This window comes from Eumetopias jubatus, unplaced genomic scaffold (genome assembly GCF_037043125.1).
Source record: "Eumetopias jubatus isolate StellerSeaLion01/CBP00866 unplaced genomic scaffold, mEumJub1_p1.0 scaffold_10, whole genome shotgun sequence".
Classification (NCBI taxonomy): domain Eukaryota; kingdom Metazoa; phylum Chordata; class Mammalia; order Carnivora; family Otariidae; genus Eumetopias; species Eumetopias jubatus.
The window spans coordinates 13,051,790-13,073,872 of record NW_028274816.1 but is presented as its reverse complement, the minus strand read 5'-3'; the positions used below and the strand labels follow the sequence as shown (position 1 = coordinate 13,073,872).

The window sequence follows — 22,083 nt, the reverse complement described above, 5'->3', positions numbered from 1 at the left end:
AAACATCTGCTCAGTGCCTGAATTCCCACTGCCTCTCCAGCACGCTCCCATCCTACCCCAAAGGAGGGAGGCTCAGCACACAGTAGGGGCTTGACCAGAGTAGGGAGTCTTTATAAAACGGAGGAGAACTGAGACAAAGGCCATGTGTTCTATGTGGAGATGGCTGGCTCAGACCCCAGGGAGGGGGGGCAAGCCTGGGAAAGGACAGGCATTCTTGGCCTTATCCCCAGCTCTGTTTCCCCCACCCCATCCCAGAACTTCTAAGGCACCAGTGGAGACTCTGGGTGGGTGGCAGTTTCCAGCCTGGGGACAGGTTCCTTCCCACTTTTTCTGACTGAGGGCGAGAGTGAAGTTGGTCTGGAAGAAAATGTCAAAGTAAAAAAACAATGCAGTGATTGACTCTTGCTTGCTGCCATTTGAAAGGAATGAAAGTGGGATTAACCAAAAAAACAAAATCTAAACCAAAACCAAAACACTCTACTGTTTAGATGCTGCCTTGGAAACAATCATCTTACTGTTTTCTGTGTCATAATAAAATTAAAGGTTTACCCAAGAGCCTTGTGCAGTGTACAGGGAGGCTGGTCTCTGGGTTTGCAGCTACCAAGAAGCATGGCTCCTTTCTAGTGCCCACTGCATGTGGGGTTGGGAGGAGGGTCTCAGGTGCCTACAGGGAAGGGGTTGAACATTTAGGGGTGGGTAAAGGGCTCAGTCATCAACAACCAGTGATATTTTCTATCAGACATTGGCCATCAGATCTTGTCCCTCTCCTGTTAGAAACCCACCAGGCCTTAGAATAAAATATTAACCTCTCCCCTCCATTACTGAGTAGGCAGAATAATAACCATACAAAGATATAAAACCCTATCCCCGGAATCTGTATATTTTACTGTATAAAGAAAAAAAGGATCTTTGCAGATTAAATTAAGGTTCTTTTTTTTTTCTAAAGATTTTATTTATTTAGAGAGAGAGAGAGAGAAAGCAGAAGCAGCAGGAGTGGGGAGCCCAATGCTGCATTTGATCCCAGGACCCTGGGTTCATGACCTGAGCCAAAGGCAGACACTTAACTGGCTGAGCCACCCAGGCATCCCTAAATTAAGGTTCTTGAGGTGGGAGGTTATCCTGGATTACCTGGGTGGGCCTTAATCCAATCACAGGTGTCTTTCCTAGAGGGGCCAAGAGAGATTTGATCCATACAGAAGAGGAGGTGGCACTGTGATACTTGAGGCAGAGATTGGGGAGATTAGGTCACAGGTCAAGGACTGCCAGCAGCCACCACCAGAACTGGAAGAGAAACAGATTCTCCTCTAGAGTCTTCAGAGGAAGGCCGGCCCTGCTGACACCTTGATTTGGGCTCACTGAAACTGATTTCAGATTTCTGACCTCTAGAACTATATGGGAATACATTTGTTTTTTGTTTTTTGTTTTTTTAAAGATTTTATTTATTTATTTGACAGAGAGACACAGCCAGAGAGGGAACACAAACAGGGGGAGTGGGAGAGGGAGAAGCAGGCTTCCCGCGGAGCAGGGAGCCTGATATGGGGCTCGATCCCAGGACCCTGGGATCATGACCTGAGCTGGAGGCAGACGCTTAACGACTGAGCCACCCAGGCGCCCCCCCCCCCTTTTTTAAGACACCACAGTCAGTGGCAGCCACAGGAAACTAAGATCATCTAAATAGCCTTATGGGACCTGGTCTGCCTACCTGTTGAATCTCGCCCCTTGCTCATGTTGCCTCAGTCTCACCAAGGATCTTTCTGTTCTTCAAACTGTCTAGCTTCCTCCAGCCCCAGGGCCTTTGCACTTACTAAGTTCTTCCCTAGGCTGACCCTACTGATGATTCATCTCTCTGCATAAATGTCACCTCTCCGAGAGGTCTTCTCTAACCAGTTTATCTAAAAATTGCCTCCTGGCCATCTCTGTCACATCTCTCTATTTTATTTTAGTCACAGCATTTGTCACTGAGGTGGTTTTTTCCTCCCAGTCTATCACTTATCACTCCCAGTAGAAAGTGGGATCTGAGAAGCGTTGCCTGGCTTGTACCTGCTGTTTCCCCAGGGACTGGGATACGGCCTGACATATAGTAGAGGTTCTGCAAACGCTGGTTGATAAATAAACCGTGCAAGCCTTTACGGCCTGAAGAGAGAGAAAGAGAGAGAGAGAGAGAGAGAGAGAGAGAGAGAGAGAGAGAGTGTGTGTGTGTGTGTGTGTGTGTGTGTGTGTGTGTGTGTCCGCGCGCGTGCGCGCATGTTTCAGGGTGCAGGTGGAGTAAAGAAACCGTAACTCCAACATCATCTCCCACCTTGTGAGTGCCCCCCATGCACGCCCTCGCCACGGTGTGCCAGGAGTTTCTGTGAGGTGAGGTCCTTCATCTCTCCATATTACAGACTAGGAAACTGAGGCTCCATGATCTCCTAAGTTACTGCTTAGTATATCCAGAAGTGAAGACCACATAAACTGAGTCACGAGCAGCCTCAGCTGACTCAGAGCCTGACCTCCCTGGTGCTCGGTAGGTCGCCCGGGACTCCTGAAGAGTCGCTGCACAGAAAAAAGCGGATCGCGCTGTAAGGAGAAACTTCAGAGAGGCGCCCTAGAGGCCTCCGGGAGAGGCCTCGGAGTACTGCAGCCGCGTTTACCTCGGGCTTGGAAGTGACTGGCTGGCGGGGGGCGGAGCAGCGGTGAAAGCCGCGGCGACGCTGAGGGAGGGTCCCCGGAGGTGGCTTTCCCTAGGAGAGAAAAGCGCGGCGCTCCAGACTGGTTGTGGAGGAGCCATCTCATTTACCGCGGCCTCAGTTTCCCCGTCTGGAAAGTGGACGCGGCCACGAACGGCTCGAGGGGGGAACCGGCCGGCGGCGAGCGGAGGGTTAAAGGGGCGGGTCCCGCGGGGGGGCGGGGCCGGGGCTCGGCCGCACCTGGCGGCCAGCGGCTCTCCTCCCCGACGCCGCGCGTTGCGCGGGGTGCCGCCGCGGGAGCCGGACACCCCGGCGAGGAGCGGCTCGGCAGCCGGCACCCACCGCGGGAGGGGCGGCGGCGGCCGGAGCGACGTCGGGAGGCGAGCGGAGCAGCCATGGCCGAGTTCCCGTCGAAAGTGAGCACGCGGACCAGCAGCCCCGCGCAGGGCCCCGGCGCCTCGGTCTCCGCGCTGCGCCCGGACCTGGGCTTCGTGCGCTCCAGCCTCGGTGCGCTCATGCTGCTGCAGCTGGTGAGCGCGCGCGGGGCCGCGGGGCCGCGGGGTCGGGGTGGGGGGCGGCCGGGCCGGGAGGGCTCGGGGCTGCCTCGTTTGTTCCCAGAACACCCTCACCTTAGGCTCCGCCGCACCGCGCCTATCCCCGGGGCGCCTCCAGGACGTACGTCCCCGAGACCACCCTGGAGCCCTCTCACCTCGAGACGTCCCCATTGCCGTCCCCGCGAGCACCCGTGTTCAGGGTGCCCACTCTCGCACGCCCCATCATCCCCCGAGGTGGTCACTGGAGACCAGCCAAAGGAGCGCTCACAGACGCACAGTCATTGCGCACAATTCGCTCTCTCAGCCTCTCTGTCTCAGCCTCTGTCTCTCTCTGCCAGCACAATATCCCCAGCCCTCCAGGACACCCAGCCTGAGTGAAGCGAAGTCCACTCCGAGCGGCTCCGCGTGGCCGCGCCCCAGAAAGCCCCTTTTCTAAGCGAGAGGACGCCTCCGTTCCGGCGCATACATTTAGGCGCGGCCCTCTGGGCTCCCGTGCAGGGACCGGGCTTTTCTGGCTTCCCCTGGGTGCCCCACCGGGTTCCAGCCGGTTTGGCCGGCCCCGCGGGGCCGAGATACCGCACCCAGCGCAGGCGGGAGGGGTTTGTGGGAAGCCAGAGGCAAGGCTACGATGCCTCCCAGACCCTGGTGCAGAAGATCCCAGCAGAGTCGGACCAATCGGAACACCCTTCTCCCCACACACCAGTTTCAGGCCTGGCGATGTTCGCTTTCTTCCCACAGTACCCTCTGGTGGGTAAGGAAGCTGGGTGGCTGCCCCTGTGGGAGGATTCCCCCGGGAACTGAGGTTCCAGAAGACTTAAGGCGGAACTGGAGGTAGGCCAGGATCCATTTTCTTTTAGGGCATCTCCGCCGCCCCCCTCCTGCCTGATCCTGGCTTGACTGCCAGGCTGGAAGGCTGGGTGGTCTGAGACCCCCACCGCCCGTGAGCGCCTGGCCGCACTGGGTCAGTGGTAGCTCTGGTTTTAGGATTTCACAAATCTCTCTCTGGGGGGCCCCCCACCCCAGCCTCAGACTCTCTTGGAGGGGTTTGTTTAAAATGTAGATTCCTGATCCCCACCCCCGGAAGAAAATGTGGAATTGTTATTTGAATCTCAGGAAGTGCAGCCCAGAAATCTACATTTGTAATATTCTCCCAGAGTTGTTTTGGAGATTCCCGGGGTGGTTAAGAGGTCCAGTGGGGGGCCTGATTTAAATCTGCAGGTAGGTTTGCCCCTGACCCAAGCGGTGCTGCTGTTCTGGGCTCCAGGACAGGACGGTGGGGAAGGCACCGGGGGAGTGGGAAGGGATCGTCAGGCCCTGGTCTGAAAGGGCACAGGAGAGGGGGGTGAACTTGGAGTCCAGGGAGGTTCGTGGAGGAGAGGGATCTTTTGACTTCACTGTACTTTGGCAGAGGAAGGGAAAGGGTGTTCAGGGTTGGGAGAGTGCTGTGTGAGCCAGGGCTTGGGGATGGGCAAGTGGAAAGGAAGTTGCGGATATCAGGTGGTTGAAGCTGAGGGCGCCGAGTGCCCCGGGGAGAGATGGGGATCTTGTTCTGTTGGCTGCCTGGGGGTTTTGCAACCGCGGAAAGATCTCCGCTGGGCTCTGCGGCGGACGGTGGGGTGGAGCCTTGGGCTTAGCTCTTGGTTAATGGGACCTGAGCACTGGCTTTTGCGTTTGAACAGTGAGAAGTGGAGTTGAGAGGAAGGGGGCCCTGCTGTGCCTGCTGGGACCTGGGTAGATCCCTCTGGAGGAGGCTGCTGTTTCTGATTTGGGGGTCCCTGTGGGCCCAGCAGCCCAGTCCTGAATATCTGGGTCCCATTGCACAGATACGAACCCTGGGCTCTACACAGGGTGTAGGACTTGCCAGAAGGCCTTGCTTGGCACTTAGGTCTCCAGACACTGAGGTACTGGGTGTGAGGGGGGTGGCCTTCCTTTGCCCCCCTCCCCCTGCAGTGCTTTTGGGGCTGAGGGTGGGGGGATGAGGGTCTCCCATCAAAGGTCTGAAGACCTGTCCCTTGTAGTGCCTTAACCATCCTACCTGTGGGAGAAGCTGCTTCCTGAGCTATGTCTCTGGCCACAGGTAGTTCCAGTGGACAACTTCTTGGGTCCATAGGGGGCTTTACCCCAACAGGCACCACCGTCTGCTGGGAAGCCATAAAAACTCTCACCAGTCAGGTGCGAACTAGGCTCCGGGTTCTTTGGCAAGGGCTTTATATTCTCTGTTCACCCCATTTTATAGGTGAAGAAACCGAGACTCAGAGGTCAGTTCTTTGCCCAAGATATGAGTGATAGAACTGGGATCTAAGCCCTGGGTGATCTGACTTTTCTGGCCCATGCTTTTAATTACCACACTCAGCTGTGCTCCCACAGGGCAGAGGGTGTGGTGCTTTTGAGGGAGTGATGGAGTGGTCATCCCTCCCAACCCCCTAAAAGGCCGAGCACCTACTCTCCAAGGGCTCTTGGTCTGAGGGAGGTACCCAGAGGATGAGCTTTCTGCAAAGGGATCAGGGAAGGCTGCATGGAAGAGGTAGTAAATGGGAAGCTGAAAGCTAATTCTTTGTTTCCCAAAGGATTTGGTGAAGAGTTCTAGCTGTGGTGGGAGGAGGGAGGTGGGGTGGGCAGAAGGCCCCAGCTTCTTGGGAAGGAGATGTGTTCTTTGTCTGATATTAAATGTGTCCTGAAGGGAGCCTGAGTGGCTCAGTTGGTTAAGCGACTGCCTTCAGCTCAGGTCATGATCCTGGAGTCCCGGGATCGAGTCCCACATCGGGCTCCCTGCTCTGCAGGGAGTCTGCTTCTCCCTCTGACCCTCTTCCCTCTTGTGCTCTCTATCTCTCATTCTCTCTCTCTCTCAAATAAATAAATAAAATCTTAAAAAAAAAATAAATGTGTCCTGAAGAACCAACTTCAGTGTTTACTGATTTATCACCCCCCCCACACACACACACCCCATCTGGTTCCAGAAAGGACATTAGATGGAATGTGATATTTAGCTATGTACAACAGGAGTTAAAGTCATATGTTTCTAAAAGTTGGTGGTGTGTGCAGAGGAGGGGGAAGGATTGACTTAAGGAGAGCCAGAAAGAGATCATTGTCCTCGCAATCTATAGCAAGCTTAAGGCCTTCGATTCTTTGTCGAGTTTCCTAGCATCATAGGCAAAAAGGGAAACATGATGAATTTCTGCAGATAGTATCTAAAAAGCAAGCAGGCAAGTTTGATCTAGAGACAACTCTTGTGGTCATAAAAATCTGGAGGTTTTGATGCTTGTATAAGGTCACATGGGGTAGAGTGGCAGTCAGAATTTGCACTCAGATCCAAAGCCTGGCTCTAGCTATGCTTCCTGTTTTGTTGGTATGGGGTGCAGGTTCTTGGGGGTGCTTTGGAGGGGAAAGGGAAGGGAGACTCCTCAGGAGCCAGGGCCACTAAGGAAGGCTTTCTGACAAAAGTGGGCTCCAAAGGGTTTAGTTACAAGGAAGGAGGTAAGAAGGAGGTTCCGAACAGATGAACCTCAGATTAGCTTGCCTCAAAGCCCTGCAGTCAGAAGGCATCCCCGAGGCCACAGGTGTAGAAGCCCATATAAATGGTCTGTGGCACTCGGGCCATCAGTGTTTGGCAGGCTCTATCCTTCCTTTTTGCCGGACCTCCTGGGATTGGGGGTGGCCACACAATTCCCGTTTTGCAGGTGAATAAACAAGTGTCAGAAGCTTCACCCACCAGTAGATAAGAGTGATTTGTGGGTGATGCAGAAAGTGTTGGTGGGAGCACTGGCCTGAAAGAGAGCCTTGGGTTTAAGTCCTGGCTGCCCCTTCCTGTCTGTGTGATATTGTACCTTCCCTAATATCCTAGAGCTTCCGTTTCCTTGTTGGTAAAATAGTGATGGTGGGATAGTGAGGAATACGGAAGATGGTGCTGTAAAGGGCTTAGTGCAGCATGTGTTGGAATGAAGGGCAGTTAGGATTCACAGAGCCGTAGAATCCTAGGGTTCTCTTGCTTGCTCTGCTTGCTCCCAGAGGTCCCTCAAGCTTGCATGCTTCCAGGGTCGGGGAACTCACTCTCTCCCACGGCTGCCTGCACCATCCTTGTGCATTTGGGAGTATTAGAAAGTTCTTCCTTGCGGTGATCCTGACTCTTTCTCCAGCCTCAGCAAGTACGTCATTCCTCTCCTGTTGGGGGTTAGGGCAAGGCCTGCAAGTCACCTCTGTCCTCCAGGAAGAGGCTGCCTGGGAGAGGTTGTTGGGGTCTCCAAGGTGTGAGCAGAACTCAGCCCCATTGGAAGTGCTGTACTGGGGCCTCCCAGGGCATTCCTCAGGCCCTGCAAGCTCCCCGGCCACCTCCTGTGCCCAAAGGAAACCAGTGCTTTGTCTTGTTAGCTCCACCCACACGCCCCGCTGGTTGTGGCCAGGAGGGAGTTGAGTGTTTGGAATAAATATGTGAACACATTCTCCTTAAAAAATGAAAACCTTTTACAGATAAGGCCAAAGTTATTCTTGGATCCCTTGTCCCTCTCCCCAAGGGGACCCCTGTTGGGAGTTGCCAGTTCTTTTTCCTGTGCATTGTAAAAAACGGGGATGATTTTATTCCCTCTCCTTTGTTCAGCAAGTTGCTTTTCTTTCCTTTTTTTTTTTTTTTTAAGATTTTATCTATTTACTTGAGAGAGAGAGAATGAGAGATAGAGAGCACAAGGAGGGAAGAGGGTCAGAGGCAGAGGCAGACTCCCCGCCGAGCAGGGAGCCCGATGTGGGACTCGATCCCTGTGGGACTCGATCCCTGTGGGACTCGATCCCTGTGGGACTCGATCCCTGTGGGACTCGATCCCGGGACTCCAGGATCATGACCTGAGGTGAAGGCAGTCGCTTAACCAACTGAGCCACCCAGGCGCCCAGCAAGTTGCTTTTCTTACACCCAAGGCACCTGAGATCTCTTCTGTTATACAGATCCATGTCCCTCCCTGTTAACCGTTTCAGGGCATGCCCGACTCTCACTGTCATCCCCTTTCGTGTAGGCCTTTCTCTACTCATGGGTCCATTTAAAAAAATGGTTCTATCACTTGAGAAAATACACAGGCACACAGCAAAACAGTCCAGCAATACGAAGGGTAACTGATGCAAGTGTCATCTCTCTCCTCCCTGACCAGTCCCTGACCAGTCCCCCGAGGCAGCCACCTGCAAGAAGGCAGCATTCCACGCTGAGTCTTAAGCATTTTTCTGCATGTGACCCCTGTCCTCACTTAAAAACCACAGGTGGGAACACTCTGTGCATGTGCCCTGCCGTGCTTTTCCCTTGACGGTATGCACTTCGATGGGTCTTTCTTTCTCTAATCCTTCCTGTTCTGAATTTCTTTAATAGGTAATATATTTACTATGGTTCAGAATAAAATAGGCTGGGAAAGGGCAGGCTGACAAAATCTCTGTCCCTTACGGTTAGAGTAGCCCTGCCCATTCCCGCTCTGGTTTCCCAGGTTCCATTTTAGACTCTTTTTTTTTTTTTTTTTAAGATTTTCTTTATTTTTTTGACAGACACAGCGAGAGAGGGAACACAAGCAGGGGGAGGGGGAGAGGGAGAAGCAGGCTTCCCGCGGAGCAGGGAGCCCGATGCGGGGCTCCATCCCAGGACCCTGGGATCCTGACCTGAGCTGAAGGCAGACGCTTAACCACTGAGCCACCCAGGCGCCCCCCCCCCCCCATTTTAGACTCTTGAGAGAAACGCACATGTGGCCGCACATATGTGGCTGGAGAGTCCCATCTCTCCCCACTTTACCCAAGGGATGCCCTCTTTCCATCCTCATCCTTCTGTACCTGCTCCTTTTTCATGTAAAAATGTGTCTTGGTGGTCTTCTTGTCTCCGTGTATGGAGTGTGATCGCTTCTGGCTTAGGGCTTCGCAGTGGTCCATTGTGTGGCTTCCGTGGGACTTGTGTGGCCCGTCCCTTTGTGGACAGACACCTGGGGTTCCCGCTCTTGCTGTTGTGCACCCTGTCACAGTGAATGAGCCCACACAAGCCACTGAGCGCATCTGTGCAGTACATTTCCAGAAATGGGACTGCTGGCTCTGGGTGTGTGTGTTCGTGATTTTGGTAGAGCTTGCCAGATGCCCTCCGGAGGGGTCACCAGCATGGTGAATCAGCACCTGGGCCTGTGCCCCTCCATTGCTCGGGATAGTAGTGTTTTGTAGTTCCCTTATGAGTGAGGTTGGCCTTGGAAAAACATGTTGTTGAAGAGCTGTTTGTATCTTGTTGTCTGTCTGTATCTTGTCTGTTTGTCCTCCTTCTCCATTCTGCGGCGTCCTAAGTCTTTTACCATTTGCTAGGACCTCCAGATGATTGGCAAATATTTTTTTCCTAGTGTTGTTTTTGACTTTGCTCATAGTGTTTTTTTATGCCACATAGACTTCGGTTGTTTTTTTTAATTTCCCATCAGCATTTTATTTATTTATTTTTAAATATTTATTTATTTGTCAGAGAGAGAGAGCGTACAAGCTGGGGGAGCAGCAGGCAGAGGGAGAAGCAGGCTCCCCACCGAGCAAGGAGCCCGATGCGGGGCTCAATCCCAGGACCCTGGGATCATGACCTGAGCCAAAGGCAGACGCTTAACGACTGAGCCACCCAGGCGTCCCTTACTTATGTATGTATGTATGTATGTATTTTAAAGATTTTATTTATTTATTTCACAGAGGGGGAGAGAGAGAGATCACAAGTAGATAGGCAGTGGGAAAGGGAGAAGCAGGCTCCACACCGAGCAGGGAGCCCGACACAGGGCTTGATCCCAGGACGCCGGGATCATAACCCCAGCCAAAGGCAGACGCCCAACTGACTGAGCCACCCAGGTGCCTCCCTTATTTATTTTTTAATTGAAACATAGTTGACACACACTGTTACAGTAAATTACGATACATTTATACAGTGGCATATCATGCAGTTCGTAAAAAGATAATGACTTGCTCCTCTATGTAACGAGGGACAGTCTCCAGGCTGTATGGTTAAGTGGAAGAGGCAATGTGCAAAACTGTGTGTGTAGAATGTGCATGTGTGCGTGCGTGCGCAGTCTCTGGAGAGACACATAAGAAACCCCTCTTGGTTGTCCCTGGGGAAGAAACTGAGTATCAGGAGAGGAGGGAGACATGCTAAAAACACCATTTTGTTACCCACCATGTCATACAGATTACGTATTTCAAAAATAAATGATACAACTTATTTAAAAATCTTTCAAATACATGAAAATACAGAGTAAAAATATAGTACAGGTAGTTTGTGCTTGTGACAAAAACTGTGACGGTGGCCCTTGAAGGCCCCTCAGGCCCCGATTGGGGAAGACACCCTCCCATGAACACACGGCAGTAAGCATAGCCTTGAATTCAGTGTTATGGGCTGGGTGACCTTAGGTGGTTTTCTTAACCAGGTGTACATGGAAAGAGGCTGCAGAGCTGTCCTCCTACGGTGGATGGTTGCTGCTTCTGTATGTGTGACAGGGTCAGGTCGTGGTCACCCCTTGATAGCTGGTGAGTGGTTGGTGGTGGAATTCAGTGAGGCCCAGGCCCTGATTTCCTGCTCATCAGTGGTCTCGGGGAGCCCCAGGGGTGCTGCCCTGGTCCTCATGGCCACTGGGAACCTACCTGGTGGGCAGAGAGGGGTGAGCTGGTTTTCTTGGCAGCCCAGTGAGCTCGACCCTGGATATTAACAGGCCCTTTGCTGTTGGTCTGGATTGACCTATCCTGTTTGCCCAAGAGGGAGAGGGCAGGGTGGCACCCCAGGATCTCATGCACAGAGACGGTCAGGACAGGAAGACAAGGGCTAAAGGTTAGGCAGGACTCAGCATGTGAGCTGCTGGGCAACTGACCTGGGCCCGTACTAGGCTATTCCAGCTTTAATTTGGGGGTGGGGGTGGTCAGACAGGCCATCTGCCCTCTATGAGGTTAGCCAGATGAGGTCACCTGTCCCTCCTTGAAGTTGAGATGGGGCAGGGTTTGCTCAAGGTCACCCTCGTCATGACTGCCAGGATCAGAACTAGAGCCAGTGTCTGAAGAAGGAAGTCCAGGGAGTAAGGAAGAGCTTCGCTTCAGGCTCCCCCATCACCCTCTTCCCCAGCAGGCGGACACCAGGCCTCCTGGGTTTGATGAAGTTCCATGTGCTCCAACGGCCAGATCTCTCTGGAGGGCCAACCCCACCGCCACTCCCTGGGGGTTGCTAAGAACAGAAGCTTCTGTCACCCCCTCTGCCCAGGGGTTGGAGGTCTGCCCTCGCCCTTCTCTGCTCAGGTCCTCGGGGGAGTGTCCCCACCTCCTGTAATGTGGAGACCCTTCCGCAGGGAGACCCTTCCTCCCCTCTGGGTGACTCCATCCCCCGGGGCCACAGTGCAGGGATTGGGAACTGGCATGGGGATATGCAGGAGGCAGTCTGAGTTTAATGTTGGGAAGATTTTTCTAAAACTCTGAAAGTCACCATGGTAGCAGTGGGCCCCTCCACATGCAGTGTGCACACAGGTGCCAGAGGTCCTCGCTAGGGGGGCCCGGGGGGGCTGCTGGGGTAGGTGTGCAGAAATCGCTTCCATCTCTAGGGCTTAAAAACCGCAGTTCCGAGACTCGAGACTGAAGAATAGCAAGTAATGTGACAGGCCGCGTTTGGAAAGCCAGCAGGTGAACCAGGCCCTGAGCCAGCATTTCCAACCTCACCACCTTCTCTGCAGCAGCCCAGGCTGGGAGTGGCGTGTGTGCTGCGTGCGTGCATGTGTGTGGGGACTTGGCCGCGGGCTCCCTGCTTCACCCCCAGGGTCTGTAAGGGCGCCGGGCACACAGCGGGCCCTCAGGAGACTTTGTTCAATGACCAAATGATGGCTTTGCAGTGAAAGGGAGGCTGAGAGGCGTGAAACCTGTGGCCGCTGGTGGTGGAGCTGGGAGGCGGCCCCCAGGTCTCCCGAGTGCCCGGGGTTTACAGTGCGGGGATTCCAGGGAACCTTCCCTCTGCCCCGCCCCCCCCAGCCCGCCGCCTCTGCACAGGAAGGGGGTGGTGTGTGGATTTGTTGTGGCCAGTTCAGGCGCCTGGAGCCTCTGTCCCCTGCGCCTTTGTCTCCTCTGACACAATGGGTGGCTTTTTGTCCCCATAAAGTCCCTTTCACTGTCCGGAGAAGGGCCAGGGCGGGGGTGGAGGCTGGGCCTGGCCAGGCCAAGTTCAGAGTGTCCTCAGCTGCCCAGATGTGTCCCTGTGAGGGGGAACCCCAGAAGGGTTCATGTCGCCCCTGGGCCTCAGTTTCCTGGGTAGTGCAGTGGGGAGAAGGGAGTTTTGGTGGCTTTTGGGTGGGCCCCGTCCTCACATTGTCTCCGCAACCTTTGGGTTCATTGCCAACATTTAAAAAGCTGAAGATTGGGCGCCTGGGTGGCTCAGATGGTTGGGCGTCTGCCTTCGGCTCAGGTCATGATCCTGGAGTCCTGGGATCGAGTCCCGCATTGGGCTCCCTGCTCCTTGGGAGCCTGCTTCTCCCTCTGCCTTTCTCTCTCTCTGCCTCTCTCTCTCTCTGCCTCTCTCTCTCTCTGTCTGTGTCTCTCATGAATAAATAAATAAAATCTTAAAAAAAAAATAAAAAGCTGAAGATTTCACATACGAATTCAGATTTCTAGTGTCTCTTGGAAAATTGGAAGTCTCGGTTACCCCAGGCTTCATCCCTCTCCGCCCCCCCCCCCCCCCCCCACGCCAGCAGGCTGCTCTCAGCTCTGCAATCCCCGCCTTGGCCATTTCTGTGACCCACCTGCCTTGGCTGAATTTGAGTCCCCGGTGTCAGCCTCCAGGCCCTGAGGTGCTGCCCCTCCTGGAGGCTCCCCACTCTAGGAGGTACACACCCCCATCTCCCTCCCCAGAGCCCAACAGCCCTCATACCACCCCCGACCACTGCAGCTATTGACTTTTTCCTTCATGGCATTTTACCTGCAAGACATGCCTGTGAGGTGACCAGGATGGGTGTACCTGCCCAACCCTCTCACGTGTCAGATGAATAAACAGACCAGAAAGTTTGGGAGACTCTCCCAAGGTCACACAGCAAATCCACAAGGGTCTCACCCAGCCCAGGAAGTGGAGAGGGATTAGAAGGGTGACTGTCTTTGGGCGGGAGAAAACAGCTTAGTGCTGGGGCTGGTGGAGTCCCTTCCGTACCAGGGGGAGAGGGTTCTGGGCCCACCTGGGGGAGGTGTGCAATTGAAGAGTGTCAGGCCCAGATTGAAGGGAGCCTTGGAGAGCACTAAGTGGAACCTCCCTGCTCCCATTGTACTGAGGGGAAGACTGAGGTCTGAGGCTGAGGGCTTCTCCCCAGAGCTCCTTAACCTGTGAGGAACAGAGGGAGTGCCCTTCCAGGAGGCGGTCTTGGTTGAGCCAGGCTGGTCCTGGCAGGGCTGCCCTTCTGGGGCCTCCCTTCAGATAAGCCCGGCTGCCTTATCTGAAAGACAGGTGGGGCCCACACTGGCATGGGGCCTTTAGCTGCCAGGCACCGTGCCTGGTGCTTAAGTTTAGATATATTCTTTATCTCAGTGCGGCCTCACACCCCTAGGAACTGCGCACACAATTACTGCTACCACCTTAGGAACGTGGGCAGAGAATGGATTGGAAAACCCACATTCCAGCCTCTCAGGTTGATAATGACAGTAGAATGTGTTGATCTAAGTCCCTTACGTATATTACCTTTTTAAAAAAAATTTTTTTTAAGATTTTTGATTTGTTAGAGCGCATAAGCAGGGGGAGGGGCAGAGGGAGAAACCGGTTCCCTGCTGAGCAAGGAGCCTGATGTGGAACTGGATCCCAGGACCCTGGGACCATGACCTGAGCTGAAGGCAGCCGCTTAACCGACTGAGCCACCCAGGCGTCCCTGTATATTACTTTAATCTCAGAACTACCCCCTGAGATAGGCACATTTTGAAGATGAGGACACTAAGGCACAGAGAGGTTCAGCAACTTGCCCCAGGTCACGCAGCTGGTGAGTTGGCAGGGCCAGAGCCTGAACCCAGGGAGTTAGTAGGACAGCCTTCCATCAAAACTGATGCCAGTATCACGGTTAGTCAGATCATGACATCCGTCTGCTGTCAAAGAGCAGCTAAGATGTACTGGTTTCCCGGGGCTGCTACAACAAAACTACCATAAACTGGGAGGCTTCAGGTGGTAGAAAGTTATTGTCTCACAGTCCTGGAGGCTAGAAGTTCGCAAGATGTTGGCATAGTCGGTTTCTTCTGGGGGCTCTGAAGGAGAATCTGTTCCATGCCTCTCTCCTAGCCTCAGGCTTTGCTGTTCCGGCTGCTCACAGGTCACCTTCCCAGTGAGATCTTTCTTGGCCTCTGACCTGAAATTGCAAATGACCCCACTGCTTGTCTCTTCTCAGCTGCGTTTTCCCCATAGCAGTGACCCCGTGGCTCACTTGCATTCACCAATGCATTGGGCTTTTATCTGGGTCCCCTCAGTAGAGAGGGAACAATGGGAGAGCCGGGCTATTTGTCTGTTTGGCTCACAAGGCAGTACGTGTCCAATGGATGCTTGTTGAATGAATGATCCCAGAGAGGGGCATCCGAGCTGCAAGGCGACTGTCCTGGACAGAGGGGCCTGGGCCAGGCCCTGGAGACAGGTGGCCTTCTTCTGCTCTCCACCCTTGGCTACCTACTGCTGTCCCCCTCTCTCTGAAAAGTGGGGTTTACTCTTTTTTTTAAAGATTTTTATTTATTTATTTGTCGAGAGAGAGAGAGAGAGAGAGAGAGAGAGAACACAAGCAGGGGGGAGTGGGAGAGGGAGAAGCAGGCTCCTCACTGAGCAAGGAGCCCGATGTGGGACTCGATCCCAGGACCCCGGGATCATGACCTGAGCCGAAGGCAGACGCTTAATGACTGAGCCACCCAGGCGTCCCAAGTGGGGTTTACTCTTGCACAGTGGACCACAGGACAAGTCCTCTGGCCCCTTCTTCCGGCTGGAGGACGGGTCCACAGCCGGAGGGAAAGGAGGCCGCTCAAGCTAGCCGAGGGGTCGGCGTATGTGGGGCCGCCCTGTCCTGGTGGGGTCTCCCTGGGGCCCTAGCCTGGGGTGCGCCATTCAGATTCTTGGGGCTGGGGGAGAGTGGACGGGAAAAACCAGTCTGTCTGGTTCCGAGGGAAGAGCGGACCTTGAAACCGAGGCAGCTCCCAGGGCACAGGGCTAGGTTGGCAAAGCCAGGAGGAACCCCAGAAATTCCCGCTCCTTATCTGGCGGCTTCATCTCTCAGAGGCTGTACTTGGCTGATCTGGAGACCGGGGCTGGGCTGGAGGGCAGGGCAGAGCCAGGAGACAGCTCAGGTGTCCTCTCGTCTTTCACACATCACTAAGTAACTCTCACTAGTCTGGGTTCCAGAGAAGGACAGATCTGGGTTCCGATCCTGCCCTGCCCCTTACCCCCTGGCTGACCTTGGGCGGCTACAGACACATTTTCCTCTGAGCTTCTGTTTGGAAAATGGGGAAAATACATAGTACCAACCGATGAGGGGGTCATGGGGAAACCGTGAACCCACCGTGAACCCCATGGCTTACCTGAGGCCTGGCACAGAGCCGGAGGGCATTCAGTGGTTGTTGTGGCCAAATCTAGGAGTAATCATACCGATGATTGGTAGGTGCACATTAAGGTGAACCCGAATTGGTCTTCTCTTGATTTTCAGTTCAGTGCCTTTTCTAATTTCCCTTTCTGGTGGTTGGAACAGGCAGCACGTTGGCCTGGAGGCTCATAAGGACTCTGACTGAAGTGGAAAGATGACTGTTTGTCCCTGATGAGTCCAGTTCTCACCTGGGAGGGGCCTGCAAAGTGCTGAGTTGGGGGGGTGGTTCTCCTTCAGAGCGGTGGCCTCACCCAGCTCTGGGGGCTCTTGGCCCCCTTGATATGTCTGTCTCGGGCAGGGTGTCCTGAGGATGAGTGGTAAAAGGTGGGGGTGCTGGGCTGAGACACCCCAGCTCTGGGTCTTCACGGGCTCTGCCCCTGGCTTGTGTGCCTGCAGGCAGGGCCCTGCCACCTGTCCCGCCTTCCTCGCCTGCAGAGTGGGCCGCACAGGCCGCTGCCAGGCCGTCTCTGGTGGGTGGCGGGGAGTGCAGAGGGGAAGCCCTGAGACCGGCGGGGTGCCGTGTGGGTGGCATCCCTGCTGGAGAGAAGGAGTGGATGCATTTCTCACCGCCCCCCCCCCATGGGCTGAGACCTTTCCCTGGGTGGAGGGGGGCAAGGCCAGCAGCACGTTCAACAATTTCACACCTGCTTCCCGTGCAGGGCAGGTTTCTGACCTCCATTTCACGGATAAGGAAACTGAAACTCATTAGCTTTGCGCACATATGTATTGAGCAGGTACTATGTGCTAGGCACCGCTGGGCCCTGGAGATACAGCAGTGACCAAGCTCGGATTCCTCCCGGGACCTGTGTTCTGGCGGGGAGACTGGAATTGCCCCAGGGGAGCTGCGCAGAGAGGGAAAGGTCCTTGCCCAGGGTCCCACATCATGGGCAGGATTGAAGCCCAGCTGTTGGCTCCCAGGCCTGGGGCTCCACCTCGCACTTCACAGTGGGAAGAAAGCCGACCACACCCTTCCCCGGCCTCTTGTGCAGGAGGGGCAGGAGGAGGAGAAAGGAACATTTTCCTAGGGATTTCTGGACTCTTGGCCCACTCGGCTAAGGTCATTCCTGTCCTGACTGCGCACATGTAGGGGGATGGGTACGGAAACATCCCTTTGATCCTTGGCAGGGGCACTGGGACGGGAATGTGCAGCAGGTGCTCAGTACTGGCCGTGCTCCAGGGTGAGCACCAGCTCTCCAGGGGCTGGTATAGGAGCTTTCGGCCAGGGGACTTTTTGTCTCCAGAACTGGCAGCCAGAGATGGATCTGGCTCCTGAGTCTCTTCTCTGTGAGCCATCTGATGGTTGGCTCATTTTCTGGCTGTGGCAGGGTCCCTCTGTAGGCTTGCTGCCACAATGCCTGGATGCCGTCCAAGGAAGAAGAGGGACAGTTGTCTTTGTGCATCTTCATCATCAGCAAAGGAGCCTTTCTCCAAAGCCCCCCGCTAGACCCTCCCTGCCTCAGCAGCCAGCGCTGAATCATGCCTAGCTCCAGAGATTCCAAAGCATGCCCTTATGGAGAAGGGAGGATGCCCCAGCCTCGGGGATCTTGGGCAGCAAGGAAGGGGGTGAAAGCCGTGGAGGAGGCCAGGATGGCTCCGTGGGAGGTGTACTGGCCGCCTGGATGCAGCTGTGGATGAGACAGTCGCTTTCCTGCCCTCAGGGAACTCAAATCAGGGGAAGGAAACAGAATCCTGGTCCTGGGTGGTGGGTGCCTGGGGGGGGGGTGCCAGGCGGGCACAAAAGAAGGTTCTAGAACCCAGACTGGAGGAGCAGGGAAGTGTGCAACATTTCAGCTAAGACCCAAAAGGAGGAGTTACCAGGCAAGGGCTTGGTATACAGTGGTATGCACTAGGAGCCAAATAAATTTTTTTTTTTTTAAAGATTTTATTTATTTGACAGAGAGAGACACAGCGAGAGCAGGAACACAAGCAGGGGGAGTGGGAGAGGGAGAAGCAGGCTTCCCGCAGAGCAGGGAGCCCGATGTGGGACTTGATCCCAGGACCCTGGGATCATGACCCGAGCCGAAGGCAGACGCTCAACGACTGAGCCACCCAGGCGCCCGCCAAATAAATATTTCTTGACTAAAGGAGAAATGTGTCCTGCAGAGGGAGCCCCGTGGCCTCCAGCCAGAGTGGTGGGGGCTCTGGGGGACCCTGGCCCTGTCTTATCCCTCCAGGTGCTGGGGCTGCTGGTGTGGGCCCTGATTGCCGACACCCCGTACCACCTGTACCCGGCCTACGGCTGGGTCATGTTCGTGGCTGTCTTCCTCTGGCTGGTGACAATCGTCTTCTTCATACTCTACCTGTTTCAGCTGCACATGAAAATGTACATGGTGCCCTGGCCGCTGGTGGTGAGTCCCAGTGGGAGCACGGTGTTGGAGGGGGGTGTTGCTTCCAGGCTGACCCCTCTGCCTCTGGGAGCAGCTGTGACAGAGCCATCTTCCCTACATGAGAAGGGGCTGGTGGGGGTTGGCCCTCAGCCAGCTGCAGAGCTGAGTGGGGGAGGGAGGATCAATGGCCACAAATTAGGGAGGACGTAGGCTTGGCTTTCTTCAGGGAAGGGAGTAGAAGTGAGGGGCTCTCTCTCTTTTTTTTTTTCTTTCTTAGATTTTATTTATTTATTTGAGAGAGAGAGAGCACAAGCAGGGTGAGCAGCAGGCAGAGGGAGAAGCAGGCTCCCTGCTGAGCAGGCAGCCCGATGCTGGACTCGATCCCACGACCTGAGCGAAAGGCAGATGCTTAACCACTGAGCCACCCAGGCGCCCCATGACGGGCTCTTGAATGGAGAACCCACTGCATTTGGAATCTTGAAAGTGTTTTTCTGGTTTGGGGGGCAGTTGGGATTTGAACCTGTGTTGCAGGGGGTCTGTCAGACTCTGGCAGCCCTGGGCCTGGAGGCTGGGCTGAGCTATCAGGAATTACCCAGGATGAGGCCCCGACAGCCCAGGAGAGGGTGGCCTCCCCGCTTTGTTCAGGTCAGTCTCCTCGGGACACAGAGCTGAGAGTGGCCATAGGAAGTACCCCGGCCAGATACAGAAAGCTTGCTGGGCTTTTCTCCCTGACCCGGAAAACTCCTGCAGCTGGGGTCTGAGGCTTTTCAGTGAGCAGCGAGGCAAGAGAGGCGCATGATTGTAAGCCAAGCAAGGCTGGGACTAGGCGGCATTGTTTGGAATTCAATGACTGTTTAAACTGAGGAAACGTGAGTCATCCTCAAGACAGAACGGGTTTGTTAGATCTTGACATCACTGGCAGGAGCCAGGCAGTGTTTGTGGTGGGCGCTGGGCTTGGAGGGAAGATCCTGGGATGAGGAGGGGACGGCCGGACTTCCTGGCTAGGGTCCAGCCCCGGCCCCATGTCCTAGGAGCTTTGAAGAAAGAAATCTCCCAAGATGGCAGGGGCCTCGGTGTCTCTGAGCACAGATCTGGGGCTCCGGCCACCAGCTGTTGTTGGAAGGAGGCTCCTTTCCTGGGCCAAGATAGCAGGACAGTGTCTCTTAGACTCCTGGCCTATTAGCAGATAAGGCTTGACTGCATCTAGAGACGACTGGATTGGGTTTGTCAAATTGGCATTTTCTGGGATGGGGGCTACAAGCCCCCTATGGGGCCTGGGCAAGGTGAGTGAGTGAAATAGGTCAAGGAGAGGTTTTGGAGAACCTGTACCCGTCTCTCCATAGGGAACCACCTCTACCTGGCTCCTACCCTCAGTGGGAGTGCAGGCCCCTTGGTGCCAAATCTTAATATTTTAAGATGGAAAGTTTTATATGAGATCGTCAGCTTTTCATATGAAATCTCATTTTAGAATGTTGGTAATTTTTTTTTTTTTAATCTATAGGTTGAACCAAATGTTCCTGAGGGCCATCAGTTTGCAGTCTCTGCTAAGGCTGTTTACTGGCTCCAGGGGCCAAGCACTGGGGAAATGGGACTTGGGCCTGAATGTCAGCTGAGGGTCCTTTCTGCCAGAGTGGCCCAGAATTCTGCTGGGTCCTCACCCTGGCATTTGATATGGTGGCCTTGAGCCTAGGATGTGGCCCACAGGCAGACCCAGATTCCTCCCCCTGGAGGCAGAGAGGGATGGGAGGTCTTCCCAGGGCCAGCCTCAGGACCAAGACATGCAGTGCCAAGAGGGGCCAAGCTTGCGTGGAAGAGTGTGGCCCTGGAATTCTTTAGCTGGTGCTCTCAGAGATGGCCTTGGCTTGCTCTCCTGCCATTGGGAATGGGGTTTTGCCTTGTGGGGCTGTCACTGCCCCCTGACCAGATCACTTCAGGCCTTCTCATCATTTCCCCTCCCCTCTAAGCCCTACGTGTGTTTACGCTCCCCGCTCAGATGGCCTCAGGGTTGACCCCATGTGGACTGCCGTCCCGAGGAGCATAGTATCTGCCCACATCCTTGAGCCCCAGCCCCTGTTCTGGATACTAAAGGGGTGTGCCGGGGCGGGGGGAGCCGAGAGGTTCCACACTTACTGGAAGAGTCTGCCGTCTTAAGCCTCTTCTCTCCCCTTACCCCTCAGTTAATGATATTTAATGTGGGCGCCACTGTTCTCTACATCACGGCCTTCATCACCTGCTCTGCCGCCGTCGAGCTGACGTCACTGAAGGGCACCCGGCCCTATAACCAGCGTGCGGCGGCCTCTGTGAGTATGGTTCCTGGGGGCGCCCTTGGCAGTGATGGGGGCGGGGAATGGGTCAAACAAGTCTGTGCCCCTGGACTTCCACCACTCTCCGAGGCCAGCACCTGCCACCCCCAAGGGACCTCCTTCTCGGGGGTTTCAGGGACACTGAGCTTTATCTTCCATAATTAGCAGTAAACCTCAAGGAACTGGAACGCTTGGGAAATACTTTTGATGGTAAATAGAGGTTTTGGGTTCATTGTTGAACTTTGCTGGGAAGCAGGTGCTCCATACTGACTTAGAGTCCTGTGCCCCCTTGGAGAATCCATTAAAAACTGCCCACCCTTCTTGAAAAGGGCGCATGCAAACCTTTTGGTTGAAATCATTTGGGGGGATTTACAGCTCTCAGGAAGCCCAGACTTGGGCTCCATCCACATCAGGCAGCCAGGGGCAGACCAGTGACCGTGTCCACACCTGTCACGCCTCAGTCCATGGGCCCTGCACAGACACTTTCTCACAGGACCCCCTGACTCCCACAGTGAGGGGACAGGAGCTACCAGTCCTGTCCCATCTGGACAGACAAGGAAACTGAGGCTCAGCGAAGTGAACAGACAGAGGCACAGTCCAGGGTAGGGCAGGAACGAGACCAGGGCATGGGTTTCCTCAGTTTCAGAATGTGGCTGCAGGGCACCTTTGAACTGATTCCAGAAAATTCCTGGGTACCGTTTGAATGTTGTCTTTTTAAAACTAAGTCCCTGATGTGTGTCTCAAGGAGTTCCTACCCCTCGGTCATTCTCAGCACATTGTCCAGTTGCCCGTGTCACAGTCTGACCTACCTTGCCTGCGTGGTTAGTCATGGTTTCCCCCACAAGAACGTAACGTCGGCACCCCCACAAATACGTAGGAAATGTGTGGCTAATTGGAGTTGGCGTGGCTACCAGAGCGGCTTGTTCTGGTTAACTGGGGGGCGCTACTCCGGCTGTGTTGTGTGCCCATCTGAGGCTGTCTGGGGCTCGTATCTGCCCCCCCTGGGCTTCCCCCCCCCCCGCCCCCGCACCGGGCCACACTGCACACCGACTCAGCTCTGGTGTCTTCTTTCTCTTCCAGTTCTTTTCGTGTTTAGTGATGATTGCCTACGGAGCGAGCGCTTTCTTCAGCTTCCGGGCCTGGCGGGGAGTGGGCAGCAATGCAGCCACCAGTCAGATGGCTGGGGGCTACGCCTAGACCACCCGTGCCATGGCCCACCTTGGGGCTGAAGGCTGTAGCCGGGTCCCAGTGTGGGGCGGCCCGTGAGCCCGAGGCCTGAGCCCTCTGTGGAGTTGGCCTGGAAGGGACTACACTTGCTCTGCTCGTCAGACTCGGGCTCACCCAGCACTCCTGAGGAATCAGGATCCATCCTCTGGTTTGGCCCAAGTCAGCAAGCACAGGGGCTGGAAGGAGGCCGGTGGCCGAGACCGTATGCCCATCGTCTGTATTTAGTGGAAGGTGACGGGGGATATGAGGCTGTCAGTGTCTCTGCTTTGTCTTTTTACTTCAGTGTCCCAGGCTGGGGCCCAGGCTTCTCACCAACACTAAGTACACTAACAAGGACTCCAGACCTGCAGCCCCTGACCCTCCGTAGAATAAGCCTAACAAGCTACGTGTATTTATCTTAGTCTTTGTTCTGGGACTGCAGAGCAAGTTTT

The 22,083-nt window shown here is 54.9% G+C and overlaps 1 protein-coding gene across 1 annotated transcript; it reads left to right on the top strand.

Annotated features, from left to right (window-relative positions):
• Positions 1-3,064: 3,064 nt before the first annotated feature.
• PLLP (plasmolipin) lies at positions 3,065-21,622 on the top strand. Its single transcript, XM_028097317.2, has 4 exons — positions 3,065-3,199; positions 17,970-18,143; positions 20,300-20,422; positions 21,506-21,622. The coding sequence occupies exons 1-4, from the start codon at positions 3,065-3,067 to the stop codon at positions 21,620-21,622; spliced, it is 549 nt and encodes a 182-aa protein (XP_027953118.2).
• Positions 21,623-22,083: the final 461 nt, after the last annotated feature.